The sequence below is a fragment of the Falco cherrug genome, chromosome 5 (assembly GCF_023634085.1).
Source record: "Falco cherrug isolate bFalChe1 chromosome 5, bFalChe1.pri, whole genome shotgun sequence".
NCBI classification, from domain to species: Eukaryota; Metazoa; Chordata; class Aves; order Falconiformes; family Falconidae; genus Falco; species Falco cherrug.
The window spans coordinates 39,226,983-39,248,565 of NC_073701.1; the positions used below are offsets into that span (position 1 = coordinate 39,226,983).

Below are 21,583 nucleotides of genomic sequence, written 5' to 3' on the forward strand. Positions count from 1 at the left end.
ATGAAGGATGATAAAATGTGACTAAGCATCCAGTAAAAGATTATGAAGTTAAAGTCTTTGTGTGGGTTGAATACTCAGGTATATAGCCCTGCCTAATTTAACGGTACAAGCATGCAGATCACATCTTTCAGGACTGCTGAGCGTTGCATCTCTTTTCTGCCAAAGCTGGCTGTGGAATGTCCAGCCAAGTGAGCTGAAGAAATAGTGCTGCAATCAGGGGCCCAAGGCTGCTGAATGTTGTTCTGACTGGCATTGTCTAGAATGATTACTTTACTCTTTCTATTTATGTACATACAATTTGCCTCTCCACAGGAAAATGGCTTTATGTCCCATTGTCTCCAAAAACTCATTTCCAAATGCCTATAAAAAGGTGGCTCAACAGTTCAAAAAATACTAAAATCTGTTTAAATGAAACATTATTAACTTCAAACTAAGAGTTATGCTACGGGTATTTCCTTTTAGTTCTGTTTATTTTTTTATTAATTGTTCTGATGTCTCTTTCTGACCCTTTTTTGGTATTTAATTCTTATTTTTCCTTAACGGATATCTACCTCGTTCCTGTTTACAGAGCATTTAATTATTTTTCACTTCCATCGACAGCTGCTTGCCTTTGGTCTTCCACTGTTATTGCATTCAGAAAGGAAAGCTTCTTTTACATGATGTATTAAGTAGCATAAAGTAATATTGCTAAGATTCTAATTGTTACTTAGTAGGAAGGATCATACAAAGAGTAAAAATCTTTCTTCCCTTCTTATCTGGGGTACTGACAGGACATATTTATTGAATTTGTTACCTTGTTTCCCTTTCCCCATCAGATCAAGATATATACATTTTTATTTTTATTTAAAGGTTCAGAACATTATTTGTAGCTGGCGAGCACTGTGATGTGGACACACTAGAATGGTCAAAAAAGGTCTTCAAAGTGCCTGTCTTGGACCACTGGTGGCAAACTGGTGAGTGTTTTAAAATACAGTGAAGGGGATATTTTCAGTCTTGTTTCCCAAGTCTGCAGGTAGAACTGGTTTTTCTTTCCATGAACAGTTAAACAGGCAGGACCAAGTGTGAAAATAAAAATTCAGACAGGAAGAATGTTTTTAGAAGTGGTCTGAAAAGTGACTTCAGGACATATTTAAAACACAACATTTTTAAAAGCTGTGTAGCAAAAAAAGATATTTTCTGATGACTGTTTTTTTTTAAAAAAAGTTTGCATCATTATTTTTTCCAGGTGTGTTTTTATATTGTCTGCATATGTGACTATTTTGTAACATAAAATCTGGTATTTAGGGAAGCTTTCAGGTTTAAGTTTTTTGCATGTATATTTTTGTGTAATTAAAAACAATCAATCTGAAGCATAGTCTCTTTGATCTTTAATATTGTTCTGTATGGATCTCATTCAACTTCTATTGATTATTTTTGAATGTCTCCCATTTATTTCACTGGGGAGGATATTAGATACTTGGACTGCAACAAGGGAATCAGAGTACCAATGTCTGTGTAACTGGAAAAATCCCAGTTGAATTCTGGATTGAAGTTTGATCAAATGTATCTCCTTATAACTATGGATTAATATATTTTTAATTTTCACTATTACAAGATGAGATTTTGATGTTGTTTCTTAACACACATTATTGTTATTTAAACTAAGGAAGTGTATTACAAAAGCTCCCTCCTCCCTTCCGTCCTTCACTCCCTTCCAAGAAAACCTATTCTGTTTCCCATGCATTGTTGTTTTGAGATACAGATTTTCTCTGGTCTCTCTCTCTCTATGGAGGAAACCATTTTGATTCCCCTCTGATGGGTCAGATAACAGATATATAAGATTAGAATAAAAAGTGGAAAACTCTTCAGTTCATCTATAATACACGTTATGTAATAAAATTAGCTGAAGAGGTTCAAAATACATCATTTGTATTAAGAACACTCCACAGTCTAAGGCAAGTACTGAGAAAGTACTGGAAAATAGTAGTGTCATTTTGTATTTAATCTTGACTTAATCTGCTAATTAATTGATAAAGAAGAGAGATGAGACCTATATTTTGCTCACTTCTCTATGGTCCTCATGTGTGTAGACAAGAACAGGCCTTACTGATGCAGACTGAGCAATTAATTGAAAAAGGTTAAAAGATCAAATACTGTCTTTGGCTACCTACTGAACTGAACGGAGAGTAAGCAACTGTGTAATTTTGCATGTGGTTTTTATCTATGTCTGTGTACATAGATATGTAATTGCCTATAGCTCTGACATACATTTAACACAAAGGTGTAGTGTTACTGCGTTGATTCAGATGTATCTCAGGTATCAGTGAGAGATCTTAAGTATGTGGCTGCAGTTGTGTCATAATGTGTAGAGGTAAGACTGTGTTTGAGAGACTTTTCAAAGACAACCGTGAGCTCAGCTCAGAGTACAGTAAGGTTCTTGATTTTTATATTCGTGCCATGCTGTTAAATTAAATTGTAGCAGGACTTAATGAGCTAAGGCCATTTCAAATACGGTGTTTGAGAGCATTTAATAATTTGATTAGAATAAAGACCTATTTTTATTTCCAAGTGTTTTCTGTAGAAATGTGTGCTGTTGAATGTAAGCAAGGTATTCAGTCTGAAAGGAAAAAATGTACGAAGTCAGAGTTCCTATCAGAGAACTGAATTTCCAGAGAGAAAGAAAAAAAAAAAGAAGAATCACAGAATCGGTGAGGTTGATGAAGACCTCCAGGGGTCATCTAGTTGAACCCTTCTGCTCAAGCAGGGTCAAAGAGAGTTGCTCAGGATCATAGAATGGTCAGGGTTTGGAGTGACCTTTGGAGACATCATCTGGTCCAGCCCCTTGCTGAAACAAGTTCACTTACAGCAGTTTGCACAAAATCATGTCCAGGCTGGTTTTGAATGTCTCCCAGAGGAGACTCCACAGCCTCTCTGGGCAGCCTGTTCCAGTGTTCTGTCACCCTCAAGGTAAAAATACTTTTCCTCGTATTCAGGTGGAACTGCCCGTGTTGTGGTTTGTGCCCGTTGCCCCTTGTCCTGTCGCTGGGCACCGCTGAACGGAGCCTGGCCCCATCCTCCTGACACTCACCCTTAAGATACCTGCAGGCATTGGCAAGGTCCCCTCTCAGTCTTCTCTTCTCCAGGCTAAACAGCCCCAGCTCTCTGGGCCTTTCCTCAAAAAGGAGGTTCTCCAGTCCCCTCATCATCTCCATAGCACTCCACTAGACCCTCTCCAGTAGTTCCCTGTTTCAAACTGGGGAGCCCAGAACTGGACTCAGCACTCCAGGTGCAGCCTCACCAGGGCAGAGCAGAGGGGCAGGATCACCTGCCTTGAGCTGCTGGCCACGCTTCTCCTAATGCACCCCAGGATCCCACTGGCCTCCTTGGCCACCAGGGCACACTGCTGGCTCATGGTCAGCTTGGTGTCCACCAGAACTCCCAGGTCCTTCTTTGCAGAGCTGCCTTCTAGCTGGTCAACCCCCAGCCTGTACTGGTGCGTGGGGTTATTCCTCCCCAGGCCTCAACAGGGCCTTACACTTCTGTTGAACTTCATTAGGTTCCTCCACATCCCACTCTCCAGCCTGCCTGGGTCTCGCTGAACAGCAGCACAGCTATCCAGTTTTGAATATCTCAATGGATGGGGATTCTGCAACTTCTCTGGGCAGCCTGTGCCAGTGTTTGACCGCCCACAGTAAAAATGTTTTTTCTTGTGCTCAGCTGGAATATCCTGTGTTTTGGTTTGTGCCTATTGTTTCTTGTCCTGTCAGTGGGCATCACTGAGAAGTCTGTCTGCCTCTTCTTCATTTCCTCCCATCTGGTATTTATACACATTGATAACATCTCCCCTGAGCCATCTCCAGACTGAAGAGTCCTAGCTCTCTCAGCCTCTTGCGATATTTTCCTGGCTGTTCACTGGATTTTCTCCAGTAGCTCAGTCTCTTGCACTGGGGAACCCAGAACTGGTCCCTTCAGATGTAATCCCAGCAGTGCTGAGCAGACAGGAAGAATCATCTCCCTCAGCCTGTTGACAACATTCTTCCTTTTGCAGCCCAGGATGCTGTTGGCTGCCTTTGCTGTGAGGATGCATTGCTACCTTATGGTCATCATGCTGTCCACCAGGATCCTAAAGTCCATCTCTGCAGATTCTTCTCTTTCCAGCTGGCTGGTCCCCAGCGTGCATGGTGCCTGGGATATTCCTTCTCAGATACTGGATTTTGCACTTCCTTTTATTAACTTCCTGAGGTTCCTGTTGAATTGAGTCATGGGGTTCAGAAAGGACCCCAGAAAGGATCCTCAGAGGGGCGTTTAGGTGTGGCTAGATCTAGACTTAGTCTCAGACTTGGTCAGCAGTTTATATCTAAAGCATTATATGCGCACTATCAATCCTTTATACCACTTAGCTAAGATTTCAAAGTTTAGCGTGCTATAATCACTTACCAATGATCTCTGAAACGTGAGGAGTAACCCTGAGAGGCATCCCTGCTCTAGAGGAGATCCCGTCATGCAGGCTGCTGCTGTGCAGGAGACCTCAGTGGGCTCTGGGCTGCCCACTCTGTATGGCGTAAGGTAATTACCTCTGAGTCATATTTGCATCCTGACTGCAGAAGTTAAGTTTCTTTCAAGCTTGGCTTGAGTCAGACCTTGACCAGCACTATTAGGTGGGCACATTATTCAAATTAGCCCTTGACTTTGTGTCATTGTCTGTCTCCCCTGAATCCACTTTGAGTCAGATACAGCCATCACGACCAGATCCATCCATTCCAGACGTATCCATTACGACCACTACTGATGGTTATCCCTTGAGCATTGCCATGGAAACAAAGGTCAGGATGTAGGGGTGGGATGGGAGCACACCACCACAACATGCTCAAGTGCTCAGGGGGAAGAGGTGAGTCCTCCTTCCTCCAAGGCTTAGCTTGTCCTGGAGCACAGCAGCCAGGGCAGCACGTGAAAGCAGCATTCCCTTCTGCTGTTCAGTCACCCTTGTTTTTTAGCAGAATACAAAATGTATCCCATTAACTATGAAAAAACAAGCAGTTGTGTCACGTCAGTAAAGTATTGTTGAAAGCGGATTTCTGTGCTGGAAAAGCCTTTTCAATCCAGTAGTGCTGGATTTCAGTGCACTAGGTTAAACCTGTGCATGCTGAATGTGAAGTATTTTACAGAGTAGATAACTGGCTGTTTCACTTCATATTAGAAATATGCAAGCTTAGTGACCTATGACAGAATAGAGGACCCAAAAGTTCAGAAATAACGATTCTCTGAACTATCTCTAAAATAAAAAATGACAACTAAAATCACAGAATAAAACCCCTTAATAATTTCTAGCAGGAAGAGGTTGAGACAATTAGCTATCTTAGGTAGAACTAGTAAGTTTTTAAAATAGAATTTTTAATAAAAAATAAATTAAAAATAGAAAAACTATTGAATTTTATGAATTACCTATTTTGTAATGAAATTGCAGCTGAAGCTATAAATTGCTGTTTTGTTATGCCCAAGACTGAAAGCTTCTGGCTTCTAGATAAGAAAACACTTTAGACCTTTGATAATCTGGCAAATTGTTACTTATTCCCCAATTTGATTTTTGTCTGCATTCTTCCAAAACAAGAGCACTGCAAATGTGAGAAATGTTGGCAGCTTAATTTTACCTGAATACTGTAGATCTTAGTTATGCAGTTATGTCTTAGTCATTGGCTCTTTCAGCTGAGGCTAAAGCAGAAGATGGAGGAGGAGGGCAACCCAGTATCTGGGTAATTAGTGTTTCTTTTATGATAGGGTAGTTTCTACTCCCTTGTTTATGACTGAGAAAAGCAGAGAAAAGATCAGCATTGTTAGGGAAAAGATCAGCTTTGTAGAGATGAGAAACGACTGAGTCATTATTTGGCAATGGAAATGGGTATGAGTGAAGGGAAACAAAAGGCTGACAAACAAAAGTATGAAATAAAAAGGGACTGTAAACCACTTGCTTCTTCAGGTTTATTAAGTTACCTTCAAAGCTCTTGGCCCCTTTACCATATATTGAAACTAGAAATAAAGGTGTATGGACAAAGAAATGTAGATAGAGTTTTCTTTCATTTTGTCTTTGGAAGATTTATGGAGTATATGAAATCACTGTGTGCTGAAACAGTAATTTGAAACAGAAGAAAGCTTTCATTAAGGGGACTTCAAAGCAGCTACACCTGGAGAGCCTGACTGGTTAAAACTTGGATTTGTGTCAATACGCCTTCATCAATAACACTCATTTTAAATGTTAATATTTGTGCTACGAGTATAGCAAGCACATCTTACAAGCTGTGAAATGTATGTCACAGGATCAATGAGCAGCAAGTAGGATTTGAGGCAGTAAGAACTGATAAGAACTTGCTGTTTTCTTTGGAGACATGGGAAAGGATGAAAGGATGTTACGTTCGGATCCTCATCTGTACATGGAGAGAGGGTAGTTTTGTTTTGGAATTTTGCAGGTGTTTAGTTTTTGCTTATTTATATGAAATGCTACTTAGCATTTAAATAGCAATTTTAATCTTCAAGGTAGTTGTAGAAACATAAGCAATTAATTCTTTTGACACCTCTGTGAAGCAAAGTTATTCCAGTGTTGCGGACATTAAATTGTGAAAGACAAATATCTTGCCTCAAGTTATCCAGGAAGCCATTGCAAATTCAGTTTTAGAAAACAGAGCTTTTCTTGCTCAGAGATAAATTTTCTTCTCATATTTACATATATTTTGTGATATTTTGTCTGGAAGGTAACAGGAATACTCATTTTGGACCTTGTTCTGTCTCTGTGTGTAGTTATGTTTTAAGGAAATGGTACAGTTACAGTATTCCAGGTAAGTACATTATAGGGCACCTTACCAAATCTTTTTGAAACAGCCTAAATAGTGTTTGGGTTGTACCTGCTGTGTCCCATCCTTGGGAGGGGCCGCAACACACACCAAAATGTGAGTTTGGTTTACCTTTTTGAAGCTAGCCTTGAATTCTAGAAGAAAAAAGTGGTAACGGCCATGAGGTGATGAGCTGTGGAAGCATGGAGGCTCTGGAAGCTGGTGTTGAACAACCTTAACTGCCTTTATGTTAGCTATTAAGTAAGTTGTAGTAAAAAGAAATAAAATGAAACTACCACATTGTTTTTGACATTTAAAAAAATGGTAAGAAGTCAGATTTCTGTTTCTTCATATTAAGTATAGGATGTAAAGAGTTTTTTTCACTTGCTATTTTTAAATAAAAATATTTTGAGACTCTGTCTTTGAGGATGTACAGAATATTCAGATGAAACAGAACTGGACTGAAAATTCAGTGATAAAATTTGACATGCATAAAATCTCAGTCAAAAGACATGTTTCCATACAACTTTTTTTGATCATGCACTAGGGGAATCAAGGTATCAAGGTCACAGAGCTTGCAGGTGTAGGAGGTTCATATTGGAGATATCTGCTATGTCCTGAATGTCGGCTCCAAAACCAAGGTAACCCAGACTCACGTTTCTTTATGTATTGAGGAAGATTGTGCGCATTTGCTGTTGGAAATAAGCTGCCTTATCCAGTGTCTGCAACAGGCATTAGGACAAAAATCATGTAGCGCTTGCTACATTATAGCTGCTGAAACAGAAAGTTATAGCATGCACACATGGTAATGACATCTTGGATACTCTGAGACGTAGTGTGATACAATTTACTGGTAGGAATTCCCCAAGTTCAGTAGTTCAATTAATTAATATACTTTATCACTTTTTAAATTGTTCTTGTTCCGTCTGTGTGTCTTACCTCTAAAACATTCAAATGCTATGTTGGTAATATTTTTGCTAGGACATACTGTAATTCCACATTGGGCTAATGGTTATACAGATCTTTTGTTAGGACTGTACGAACAAAACAACTGTGTCATTGAATTCAGTGTAAAACATGAATCATAGTTGAGTGTACTCGGTATGTTTCAATGAACTACTTCCTACCACAGTCATGTACGGGGAAGAGTGTATTAATGTGGTCCCAGGCAGCATGTTGTGGTCCCCAGTCTTCAGCTTCCATTGTGTTGTCTTGGCAACGTTGTGCAGAATCTTCTTCTCATGAGTATCCAGAAAGATGGATTTTGCAACTGAATTCTGTGAGCTAATTTTTCCAGATTTCCACTACAGAACTGTTCTTTAGGTGAATTACCTTGTCAATCTAGATCTCTATCTCCCCACACTTGACAACTGGATTCCAGATTTTGTTGTTCAGTCATCTTCTGCTTTACCCCATTCCAAACTGTGCAGATCCGTCCAGTGCATTCCTTAATATGATGCATTCCAGTCCAGTGCATTTCTTTAATACGGTAAAATTTTCAGAGGCAGCAGAAAAAGTAAACTACACAGAGGGTGGCTGTTTAATTTGCAGCAAAAAAAGTCTATTCTTAAACTATTTTTTTTTTTTGAGTGCCAGAAACTCAGCTATGGAGCTATGAAGCCCAAGAATCTGGAGCTGAAATGAAAGAGATGAAACAAATTTCTTCCAAAGTCCAGGCTATTGGTTTAGGTTATCAGGTGGTGCCTCAGTGTAGATGCAGTTCATGCTTTTTAAAGATATGTTGATCCTGTCAAGACTAAGATCATGTTTTTTTAGTGGAAGCTGATATCCCACAGAAAAGTTCTACAGAAGTGGGAATTACTCTGCAGCACCATCAACGGCTCTGCTGCTCTAAATGAAAGAGTCCTCTGAGCATAATTTTCTGAATAACTGAACCTATATCAGGTATTCATGTAGAGAACGAGGAGGGAAGTGGTCATTTATCATGTCTCTGCAGGGGGGCTTGCATTCTGTCCTTTAAAGGTGTGAACATAAAGATTGTTTCAGCCATTGTTTGTTGTTTAGTAACCAGACCTGTGCAGATATGGACAGCGTGTCATTAGTTACAGTAGCTCATCATTCCTTCAGTGTCACATTAGGACACCCAGTTCAAATGCGTTTTTGTTTGTCCTTATTGGAGGAGAGAGAAGAGGAAAATTTTTTCAGGGGCCATGCACAGAGACTGACCTTTCAGTAGTGTTTGGCTGTCTCATTCTGTACAGTGGCCTTTGCCATTAGCTTCAGAGAAAGGAAAAAGAACAGAATTTGTATGTATCTCTTTCTTTGTCTGGTCAACCATTTTCAAAATCAGGGAGCTCTTTCCTAACATATCCTGATGATTGGCTTCTCTCTTGAGGTTGGAACACTGATAGTTCTTGAAATTTTTATCTTATTTTAACATATTCTATAACACATAATAATATCTTACTATCTTAATTTAACATAACTTAAAGGAGTGATATGGATTTAAATGAGTATTTGGCACTCTTGTTTTCTAATGAGGCGGGTAATTTGGGCTAAATCGCTTTGGGATATCCAGCAAGTCCCTTAGACCTGTGACAAGCAGTTGTACCTCTCTGTTCCAGTATTCCAGTAACATTAGCACTCGGATGTGGGGGCAGGGTGGGGAATCCTGCCCCTCCTCAGTGTGGAACATTGGAGCCCTCAGTCTGTGTGTACATCCCAGAAGTGTGCTGTGATTGCAGAGACAAAATTTCCTCAGCCTCACTCTCCTCACCCCACCTTTTTTTTTGTTAAAGGTGTTTAATTGTGATGTAAACTACTTGGACCTTTGTATGGACAGTCCCATGGAATGTTAGAATTACAGAAGTTTCTTAAGTGAACCTTTATTTGAAAAAATAATTGCTTATTTGTGAAAACCTTACCTTGGAGCACCCTGCTTCCAGGCAGGTAGACTAGAAGACAGTTAAATGTTGAGGACTGACGGTGCTTAGAACTGGGCATTTTATTGGTGTAGTCCTTGTTAATCTGATGGTAAAATATTGAACCTCTGCTCATGCCAGCGCAGTTCAGCATCTCCATCGTATGTGATTCATGACATGCCTTAGTAGAATAGGTGACGTTGTTTCCCTGGTTATGTTGCCTCTGTAGCGTTTCAGTTTTACAGTCATTTATACTCATCTTCCAGTCTTGAATTTTCATGAGTTTTCTCTGCAGAATCCATGTGAAGAGAATTCTCCTTCAGAAATTTAGGCTGTATCTGTTTAGCTGAGAAATATTTTTTACATAAATGTCTTGTTTATTACTATGTACTGCTTATGTGTGTGTTGGACATGAAAGGATGTATGTCTGGATTATATACATATTCTTTAAGCTGTTTTTACTTTGAATGAATCATTACAGCTGCATAGGTTTATTGTGGTCTTCAGTGCTGTTCACTCTCTCCCCCATTTCAAGAAGTGTGTTTTGTCCTCCAAAATAATCTCAATTTTGAGGGTTATTTCAGATGTGTATTTTGTATTCCTTTCAGTTCTATGCATTTTGGGAAATGCGCCGTGTCACAAAGATGATACTGGGCCAGAGATGGAGGAGTGTTGTGGCTTGAAAAAAAGATGGATCCCTTTTACTTGTGGAATTGGTTACGATTTGGACATGGTTAGGTCAGTAAGCACACTAGGTCCTTCTAGTAGAAAAAAAGCATGCACCCACCTCTGTTCTTTAAATTGCTGGGAAGGTTCTCTTTCCCTTCTGGCCAGTACTCTGGGTTTTTTTTGTTTTTTTTCTCTTCCCACCGGTCAACATCTCCTCCGTGTTGATACAAATTCTGTATTAGCTGTGCCATTGCCACTCTGTCTCCTTTGTGCTGACATTTTCTAAGTTAAAATTGATAGAAACTATGTATTAAGCTTTTCTGTTCCCATTTGACTTCAGTTTCTCAGTGCTTATTAATCTTAATCTTTTCTGATTGTCTTTCCATATGCAGCCAGGGACATGCATTAATATGAATGAAGTATTTTAAATGTTTTCCTCCTCTTTAAAATTTCATTGATGTAGTTTAGATGATTGAAAATAAAATAACTGTTAAGCAGTCTTAAGTTAAAGAATTGAGCCATGAACAATGTTTAGTGTGCACTGAATAGAAAAATGGAGAAGAGGGGACAGCTTTAGGAATGGGTATGTTAAATAATAGTGCAGTCTGATCTGCCTGAAGGAGACAAACTTTGACAGCACCTCCAGTTTGTAAGTGTGTGAAGATGTTACCAGCTGCTGATCTCATTCTTGTCATATGTCAAGTGCTTTTTTCATTGCTCAGAGAATAAAGTCCTTATTAATGTAAAGTAGATGATTTTCCTGATGATTTAAAACAGGAAAGCTACTAGTAAGCTGCATTGAAGGAATGATCATTTGCAGGATTTAAGGCTGCCCAGTGAAGGCAGAAAGAGAGAGAACACGAGTTTCTAACATGCTAGACCCTGATACAAAAAAAAAAAAAAAATTGGAATTGCACAGTAGTAATTTTATCTGTCTTTTCCACCTTGGCAGTATTTACTATGCTGCTGTGGTTTAACCCTGGCAGGTGACTGAACCCCACACAGCTGCTTGCTTGCTCACCCCACAGTGGGGTGGGGAGAGGATTGGAAGAGAAGAAATGAGAAAACTTGTGGGTCAAGATAGAGACAGTTTAATAGGTAAAGCAAAAGCCATGCACACAAGCAAAGCAAAAGAAGGAATTCATTCACTCTTTGCCATTGGCAGGTAGGAGTTTGGCCATCCCCAGGAGAGCAGGGCTCAGTCACAGTTACTTGGGAAGACAAATGCCATAATGCTGAACATCCCTCTCCTTTCTTCTTCTTCCACAGTTTACATATTCAGCATGATGTCATATGGTATGGAATATCCCTTTGGCTAGTTTGGGTCACCTGCCCTGGCTGTGCCCCCTCCCAGTTCCCCGTGCCCCTCCAGCCCTCTCTCTGGCAGGGCCCAGGAAACTGAAAAGTCCTTGACTTGGTATAAACATCACCCAGCAGCAACAAACCCATCAGTGTGCCATCAACATTATTCTCACACCAAATCCCAAACACAGCTGGGCACCAGCTACTAAGAAGAAAATTAACTCTAGCCCAGCTGAAACGAGGACTTAGGCATACAATATATTAAGATTCCCCAAAATGATTAAACAGTAAATGGTTAGCACTGAGATGTGTAATTACTTTTTATAATCTCCATTTATCTCTTAGTATTTCATCATGTATCTGTTACAGTAGGAGGAAAATAAACATCTGAAATTCATTTTTAGTCTGAAAATATAATTCAATGCATTGCCCGGCTGAATACATCTTTAAACATGCCATCTGACATCTTCAATATATGACCCAAAAGCTTTCTGTTCTCCTCTGATTATCTTGGCTGTCGTTTTGCTATAGGCAACTTATAAGACGTACATTATAAATTACCATTTGCAGGCAAAGGAGCCTGGTATACCTAGAAAGTGAATGCATAAACTTCTAGTGCTTTATGATTGGCTTGCCAGTTCATGGTAACTGAACTTATTTCCTTCTTTGGTTTTAATATTTATCGTGGCCCACCAACCTTTAAGCTAGTTAGAGCTTCTTCACAGTTACGTTTTGTACATTTATTCTGCAGATTTTGTTTGGATGTGCTTTGAAATCTTCATAAGCCTTATGTATATGTATGATACCACAAGCAGCACAATTTGTAAATATATTCTGTGTTCGGATAGGATTGTGAAAAGAAGCCTTGGCGGAATTGTAATGGTTTTGGGGGGTTGATTCTTGTTTTCAAATGATTGAATTGAATATAGCAATAGAACTGTTATACAAGAAGTATTTGGCCCTCACAAATATAATATATATTCATGGTAGTAAATGCATTATGACTACAAGTGCTTTGAAGCATTCAGAAAATACTAAAAGAATTGCGTGTTTCTCTTATGATGTTAAATTCTAACAATAAACATGGAAACTCAGGTACTTTAGAAAATACGTTAATTTATAAACAAAAATGATTTTATCTTGAGAAACAGGCTTCAGATTTTCAAATGCCTTTAGCTTATTTTGTAGTTATCCCCCCCTCCCCATGCTTCTGTCCATCTGCAAGAAATGAGGGAAACGCTCTGCTTCTCGCTAGCTGCACACAACTGTTGTTGTACGCTATTAATGTGGCTCCACAGTCAGTTTAATGCTAACGTCATAATTCCTAGGTTGTGCAAATGAGCTTGAAGCTGTCATTCACAGTGTGGTATACCTGCATAAGAATATGGGAATGCTTGCCCATTTATTTAAATATGAATATACTTTAATTAGTGCAACACTGAATAGAATGCAGTATTTCCTGTTAAAGATTGGAAATAGGGCCCCAGCTGAGGTGGGAGATATTCATGAATACCACTGCAGGTTAGGATCTTATATAAGGTTCAACCAATAGAGTAACTACATAGATAAGCATTCAGAAAGCTATTTGTCACTAAAGCTCTGTTTCAGAAAAACAGTCTGGTTTATGAAAGCACTTAAAAGTGTACCTGTGTTGCATTTGACATTCTAAATGTAAAGTGATATCCTAAATCCTGAATTAGACTAAATGCACAAATTGATTGGGGGGGGAGGAAATATTTGTGATACTATTCCTGTTTTAAATGAAACGTACTGAGAAAAATAGCATGGTGGTGGTGGTGCTGTGTAACTGGGTGTGTGATTTGTGAAAGGTCTAAGCCTATGTGAGTGCAAACCACCAGTGAAAGAGGGAGTGGAGCATCCCGCCTTCATGTCTTTCACTGCCTTTGCAACCCTGCTCTTAGGGCAGTCCTACTATGTGTGTGGCTGCATGGCGAGCGGAGTCAGAGCATTGATTTGGCAAAAACTAACCTAGCTCAAAGAAAGAATATGTGTGTATGTTTCTGTGTGTGTATATGTGTAAATCTGAATCAGTTCAATTCCATGTAAAAATGGGGAGAAAAGGAAGATGGGAATGTACAGTCAAGGTGTAGAAGGATAATGAGACCACACTTTTTTTTTTACAGTTATCTTCACTGATGTGCATTTAAATTAGCTTGTCAGCTGTGCAGTGTCCAGTTGTACATTTTACTTACAAAATCATCCTTCTTCATATAATGGATAATGAAAATGAATATGACTGCCACATCACTGACCTCTTTAGCTATTGTCTATGCTGTCTTTCAGACAGTAATTTCTTTCTGTGGTGTCTGTATTGTATGGCCCTGTTGTTGACTGAATACCCTTGGTGCTACCATACAATAAGAATATAGAGAATAAGGAGAACTTCAAGTGGAAGTGAATCCTGAACAGTGAGAAGTCAGAACCAGAAAAGAAGCAAATTTTTGTGCAGTGCACTGGTCCTGTTGTACAAATACATCTGTACTGGAGGGTCTGTTTAATAAACGGATCTTTCTGGTTTCCTTAGGCACCCTTCAAAAAAATGCATTGGTTCATTTCCTGTTTATATCCCTTTTCCATGTTTTCTGAGTGAAGTTTCTGCATTACAGTTTCTGAGTAAAGAAAGTTAAGCAGAGTTTTTTTAAGGCTCCATATACAATTTAACCAAATGAGAAAGGTCAAGTTTTATTTAATTTGGAACAACAGGTGAATAACACTGTTGTTCTTTCTATGAGGCTTACAGTTAACTTGTAGAGGTTTTACATTCTGTGTTGTAGAGTACTAGTGGGATGAAAGAACATGTTTTGCAGCCATCCCACCTCAAGGTAACAAGTTGTTCTGATCTTCTGCCGAATGACTGTAATCTACATTGTAAGCAGCCTGATCGTTGTTTAGATGTGATACTGTCTCTAAATAATATTTGGAGTAAGAAAGTCTTACATGAGATTCTTCCCAGTTGGTTTACTGCATATTCCTTACCCTACCTTTACTTAAGTTTGTAAGGAGTTGGAAAAACTCCTTGTAAGGTTAGCATGAAAATCTTGATTGCAAATCATTCAGCTTGCATAACCTCACCTAAAATTTGATACTTTTTGGGGGTTTTGTTAAGATAGACCCCTGCTACTCACTTTACCATATTTTGGCATTCTGTATACACCTGATATTTATTGTGTTGATGCTGCACGTACTTAATTCATAAGAATTAAGTTAAGAATGCAGTCAGATGGAGAAAAAATAAATTATAATTATCGTCACTGTTCAAGAATTTTTTTAGTTGCATCTGTCATATTCCTCAAAAATCATGGGTGCATGAAATACCAAATGGTGCATGAAAGGATTTTTGAAGTTTCACTACTAGCTAGCAAAACCTTTCACAGTTTAGGATGACAGATTGCCTTTAATCTAACCTAATTGTGCATAATGTGTGAATTTGGTTTAATTTCACACTTGCTCACTTGCTTGCTGACAGTTAGTAAAACTGAATCAGGGAATCCTTAAGAATTTACAGTTCTCCAGATTCTTCAGTCATTGTCTCCTTGTGGTTCCTCTCACTTTTCTGTTACAATTTGCTGCAATACCATGCTAAATATATTAGAAGATGAGAATTTAATTAAATATAAAACCTATCATTAAATTTTACTTCATTTGAGGACATTTAAGGAAAATGAAGAGGAAATGAGTAAAATGCATGGGGAAGTTCATGATATAATTACCATAGATCTGAAAAGTAATTTTCACTAGCCTTTACTCTTAGAAGGTGGTAAAATCATGGCATATCTACATATACTAACAATGTGGGTGCAGCTGTACTGTGGACTTTTGTGGCAGTCTGCCAGCTGACAGCCCAGCAGCACACATCACATTTCTTTGGGATTATCCAACCTGTTCTCCACTGTGCCCTTTAGTGCCCTGGGATAATAGTGGCCAGGTGTTGTCATCTTGTTTTAGTGCTGATGGATAATTAGCATCAAGTGTTTGCAGTACACAAACACTAGGCAGGTGTACTTGGTCTTTCTACATGTTAATACTGTATCATGTCTTACTGCACTAACCTAGAGCTGGCAGAGAGCATAGATCTCTTCTAGGGAAGAGATGAAGAAAACTTCCTGGCAAAATTACACAGTGGTTATTTTTGAGTCCTTACTGAAGGCATGGTTGAGCAGTACTGTACAAAGGCTAAAACAATTATCTAAAACAATCTTCCAAGACCAGTAAGCATGAGGCTAAAGTGGTGCTTGGGCTACCAGCCTGTAGCATGACTGTCTAGACAGAGTTTGTCAGGGTTAACAGCACTAAATCACAAGCTTTGAGTGAGGCCACCTACTGCTAGTGCAGTTAGAAACTTGCGTTTTAGTGACGAAGACTTCCTTGCTCTGTACAGTCGTATAGAATCATTTAGGTGGGAAAAGACCTATGGTGAAGGATGAAGGAGAGGAGGTCTGTATGAATACTTGGTGATCCATCCCGTGAATCTTCAGGACCCTCCCAGTACATACTGTCTCTGCGATGTGTTAGATTTGGTTTTATTGTAAGGAGGCAGTATGGTGTGCTGTGATGCAGATTTTGAGTGCTGTATTTCATCTGGTACTGTGGTTTTCTGTTCCTGGATGCCCAGTAGTTGTTGCCATACTAGAAAGCATGTTGCTGTTACTTTATCGAACTCTTCTTTCCACCCTTTTTGGCATAATTAAAATGACTACTGTGTGGAGGGAGCGTGTGCAAGGAGTCTCTTCAGAGCTGCAGTCTTGCTAGGTGGTCTGATTTGTTACTAGTCACTGCCTAAGCTCTCTTCCGTAGACCCTCGTCTCTGTTTTATTAATGCTGTGTTCTGCTATAGTAATTCCTCTAATATTCCTCAAGCAAAATGACAGCTTCGCTTGGAGAATGGCTCGAAACAGCACTGCCACAATGAGACTTTAGTGTATTCTATTTATTGCATTCATTAATGTGTTAGTCAATGACAATTGCTGCTTTTTTTTTCCTCTTTTTTTTTCCCTGCTACATAAAAAATTCCCACCTCTTTTGCATGCATCCAGTGTCTGTCTGTTACATTGGAAGAATTTCAAGCAGACAGCATTACATTACTCACTTGGTGCAGCCCAAACTCAAATACTAATGTCAGAATGCAATGTATTTTCCCTAAGTACTTCTTAGCAGAAAATACAATATTTCAGCAGTGTGACAGTCTACTATGTTGAGGAACATGGTGTAGAAATTATAATGTATCAGGAATGTAAGTGGTTGTGGGGCATTTTTCATCTTTAAAGTTCTCAGTTATTTCAAAACTGTTTATTTTGATCGAAGTTGACTGTTGATTGTGAATGGGCAAGACAATTTTGAGCACAGAATATGCTGGCTGTTGCTCTGCATCATTTGGCAGAACACAGCTTCTGCAACTCAGGCACATGGGGATGTAGAAGCTTTCTGATGAATGAAGTCAGGCATACCCTTATGGACTCCCCTTGCTACTCTCCAGAGAGGGTACTTTTTCCTTCTGCATCAGCAGCAATTCTCGGATATAAGAATTTCTTTCAGAGGCACAAATGCAAAAAAATTGCTGTATTGGACTGTTAATTAACTGTCCAGTATATCTCAATGATATTGAAATATCTTTAAAATAGTATCTTTCACTTACATGCGGAGTGGGACAAAAGAAAGAAGGTCAAATCTTTGAATTTTGAGGGCTGTTTCTTTACATCAGCCCTTATCCTGAAAGTAAAAATGTAAGGAGGGACTTGGGACACTTTTAACAGCTATGGTTTGAAGGCAATCTCTCCCTAACTCTGTTTTCCAAGTCTCAGCGAGGTGCTTTTTGTTATTCTCAGAGGTATTTCTGTTCATTTTATTATAACTCAGAGCAGATGTTGAATGTAGTTACCAGAGTAGCTGTGAAACATTGCTCTTCTGGTGCAAAACATTGCTCTTCTAAATAGCTGTTGCACCGTCACATGATAAGGTGTTAGGCAGGAAGGAAATTGGTTTTATGATCCAGTTGTCCCTGAAAAGCCTTCCATAGCTGGAGGGCGAGCTAACTTGCTAGCCTAGTGAGTGGAAGGTTAGTGGCTGAACGCTTGCAGAAGGGACTGACTGGAAGACAGATCTACTGTTCTGTTCCTTATATTAAAAATATGGAAGTTCCTAAAGACTTCAACATTGGGCATCTGTTTAGATGCTGTGCATTAATTTCAGAGAATCTGAAACTATAGACAAGTGAGTGTCAGGTAAGGGATGTCTATTTATACATTCAGAAATCTGATGTATGTGGAATACAATGTCCATTTGACAAGTGTTACCCTTCTTCAAACTGTCGCTGTTTTAACTTTCAGACCTAGGTCTTGTAACCTGCATATAGGTCCTGACTTCCATTGTAAAGAAATCAACCTTAATTCAAACCAAAGATTTTTAAGCAACTTTACTTATTGGAAATATATAAAAGGACCACACAGTACTTGTATTAAACATAATTGGCAAATAAAAGTTCTCATCAGTACTTAGTTTTCCATATTCTTCTGAATAGTGATGATTTCTTTTCAGCAGGATTTTGAATTGAATTCCGCTTCCCAGTCAAACTTTTTTTCCGCAATAAAAAATGCAGTCCTAGAAAGGGGTTGCTGTTTTCTGATAGGTTTGGGAAATTGATATTTCAATCCAGCATCCCGTTTGGAAGATATGCATTGATTTCTCAAGAAACATGCGGCGCACATTGATGCTGTCCTTCGACAGTACTTCCTTGTGTTTCTACACTGTAAGGGAATCTTAAGCATTCAGGAACCGTTAACTGAGCACAAAGAGCAGAAACTTTTGGGATTCCCTCTCTGAATTAATATGTGGTCCAAACACCAAAACCCTGTACACCAAAACCCTGTATTTTTTTCATGTATATAAAAACTTTCTGACCCATGGGAACGGAGTGTATGGCTGAGAGATTAGCGCACTGGGTAAATATGAAAATGATGTATCCGCTGGTAATTGAGAAGACAATAGAAGACAGAGCAGCAATTATAAATACCTATTCACAAAGTTTTAGAACTTGTGATTATTGTTTAGAATAAGTAGACTTTCATTCAGTCTTATTCACTGTTGTTCAAAAAGCAGGGGCAAATACAGACAAATTAGTACGATGAGGTTTCCTTTCTAGTTACACTGCTAATGGAAACAATAGTATCAGAGAGTCAAGCAAATCAAACTAATTTTCAGTTTTCAGATTCTCCCTCTCCCTTCAGAGTTTTTGATTGAGAGCTCTTGATTAGAAATGTTTCTCAATTCCCAGTTCATGCAAATCTTACTGGTACATCAGGTTAACAGTGATGCTGTGTTTCCTACCTCTCAGTAGCAAACCTAATTACCATGTTTTGGTGAATACCTTGCTTACCTGATCCCTTATGGTATGTTTTTTAGCTCTTGCCATGCAATGTGTAAAGCAAGATACACTCCATGCTACCACTTGTTTTCTTCCTAATACAGTCAAAAAAATAAACTGTTTCTTCCACTTTCTTCAGATTCACTGTAGTCTAACAAAAATACTGTTTTTCAATCTGTTCCGAGGAAAAATGTCTTCAGTATAGGTACTATGCAGAAAGAATGTGAAGCTCCTGAAGTGTTGAATAAATTGTGTTTCTCTTCCTGCAGCTTTCAGTGGGATCATAGATGGGCTGTGTTAGATCATTTTGATACTGTGCCACCACTGTAGTTGTAGCTTGAGTGTTCTGCTTGTAGGAAGAAAAGATCAAGATCCACGATTGTGTGTGGAATGTGCATTATATAGAAGAAAGAAAGGGACAAGATGGGGAAACAACTAAGTAAGCTTTTTAGCCTGTCTTTATTAGCATTGAGGGATGCTAGTTCTTATTCTGCCCCACAGCTTAACTATGATATGTTAATGCTAGTCTTCAGCTACTTACTAACACCTAATGTAAAACCACCACAGGTTTCTCCAATTTTGTTCTTGTTCTTGCTTCTTTTAGCACTTGAATGGTCATTTAACAACTTCTGCAGTGGCAGATGAATGCTATGGAAGCTGAGAAAATTCTGAGCAAAACCAACTGTAATTTTCTAATGCAAGGGAACTGAAAATAGTTTTGACTGTACAGATCAGATATAAATACAGAGCTGAAGAAAAACCTACTGTGTTGTGCTGACACTTGAGGGTGGCATGGACTATGAATTTCAGGCCAAGTGCCCTGAGATCTGGGACATCTCCGGAATGATAAAGCCACATTTTTAAAGCAATAGTCTCATACTGCGTTCCTGCTAATATTTACAATTGCTTTCTGTAGCCCAGAGTTACAGCAGCATTTAAAAGTAATTTCTATAGATTTTTTTTTCTTAGAGGGAAAAAGAGCAATTGGTCTTATTTCAAACTTAGACTTGTCATATTACTTGATAGTTTTTATTTCTCCTCTATAACAACAACTCTTGTAGTATAAAAATGCTATGTGAAATTGAGCTTTCTTAAGAAAAAAGGGAGGAATTTCTAGTTGCCTAACTGCGGGGATAATTTGGAAGGCATAGGCATTACAGGGGATATTTGTGCTGTCTCATCTGGAAGCTCCAAACAGGGTATTTCACATTGATGATTCAGCGGGGATTCCAGACCTGCAGGGACCAAAGGCATGCAGTGCCAGTCTTCATTTTAGCTGTCAGGAGTTAGATGAATGAGTATCTTCCCAAGATTCGAAAACCAAGAGATATTTGTCTCCCATTCTGCCTGCCCCGCCCCCCCCCCCCCCAAAAAAAAAAAACCACCCCACCCAACAAAAAAAACCCCACCAAAAAAGCAAAACAACAAACCAATTGAATGCTGTGGTTAGTAAAACTTTAATGAGAAAACATCTGGATGATGATCACAAAATCTGGCAGCAGTTTGATTCCTATTCCTTAGATTGTTCCTTTTGAGTTTATTTGACAGCACTGACAATCTAGGTATGATTTTTCAACCCTGTTTCTTTTTGAGCCTTTTTGTCATCTGAAATCGTTCTCACCAAGAAATACTGGTGAGATCTCCAAGATTATAAAAAAAGATATTGTTTACTTCATTATTTACAGTCAATTTTATTAGACACTACCTCTTCCTGACCGATACTGTCATAGAGATTTGGCATTTATTCACCTTCCAGACCTCTGAGTGTGTAGCTCCAAAACAGAAGAACAGACATTTTGATACTGCTTTACAGGGATAATTGACCAAGAATGGATTGATGTGTTTGTTGTTTTGTTTTGTTTTGCTTTTTCTTCTGGAATTTGTTCTTCCCAAGCATATTGGCATGTGAAGTAACTCCTGAATTACATCTGCTCTATGCAGTATTTCTATAATGGCTTTACTGTAGGCAGTTTCTTAGTAGTGTGGTATAACCTTATGCCCATAGCAGAATAACTTGCAGGTATAATACAGAAAATACTTATTTCTGACTGTTTTCTATGGAATGAAAAATTTCCCCTTTGAAGGATGCAAATTTCTGTAATGAATCTACATACATAACATAACACATAACAGCTCCTGAATTCTAAATCTTACATCAGTTGTTTGGGATTTTTATTTTTTTTTATTTGCTGAACTAGAAGCAAAATCCAGAACCAATAAATACTAAATGGCAGTAGGATCAACCTTAACTGACAATGTTTGTGTTCTCTTAACAGAATCTGGTTCTGCAATTACTGCTTCCTGTGTTGGTTTGGGGAATTCTACAACACCTCCACCTGGGCAGGCAGGAAAACCAGTGCCAGGATACAATGGTAAGACTGTACTAAACATCCTACTAGAAAAGGGTATTATGTTCCTGAGTAAGCGGTCTTTAATTTTCATACCTCATAGGGAAAGGAAATTATAGCCTTACTACTAACACATTTTCCTCCTCCCTGTAACGGGAAGCTCTGCTCTTTTGTGTGTTGTGGAATATGATTATAAATAATGAA

At 38.8% G+C, this 21,583-nt stretch overlaps 1 protein-coding gene across 5 annotated transcripts in view; it reads left to right on the plus strand.

Moving 5' to 3' along the window:
- ACSS3 (acyl-CoA synthetase short chain family member 3) overlaps window positions 1-21,583 on the plus strand; it is a 99,072-nt gene that overhangs the window by 51,844 nt on the left and 25,645 nt on the right. For all 5 annotated transcript variants that reach the window (XM_055712057.1, XM_055712058.1, XM_055712059.1 and 2 more), the window contains 2 exons: window positions 850-953; window positions 21,308-21,403. In XM_055712057.1, coding sequence (XP_055568032.1) covers window positions 850-953; window positions 21,308-21,403 — 200 coding nt within the window. The remainder of the gene's footprint in view (window positions 1-849; window positions 954-21,307; window positions 21,404-21,583) is intronic.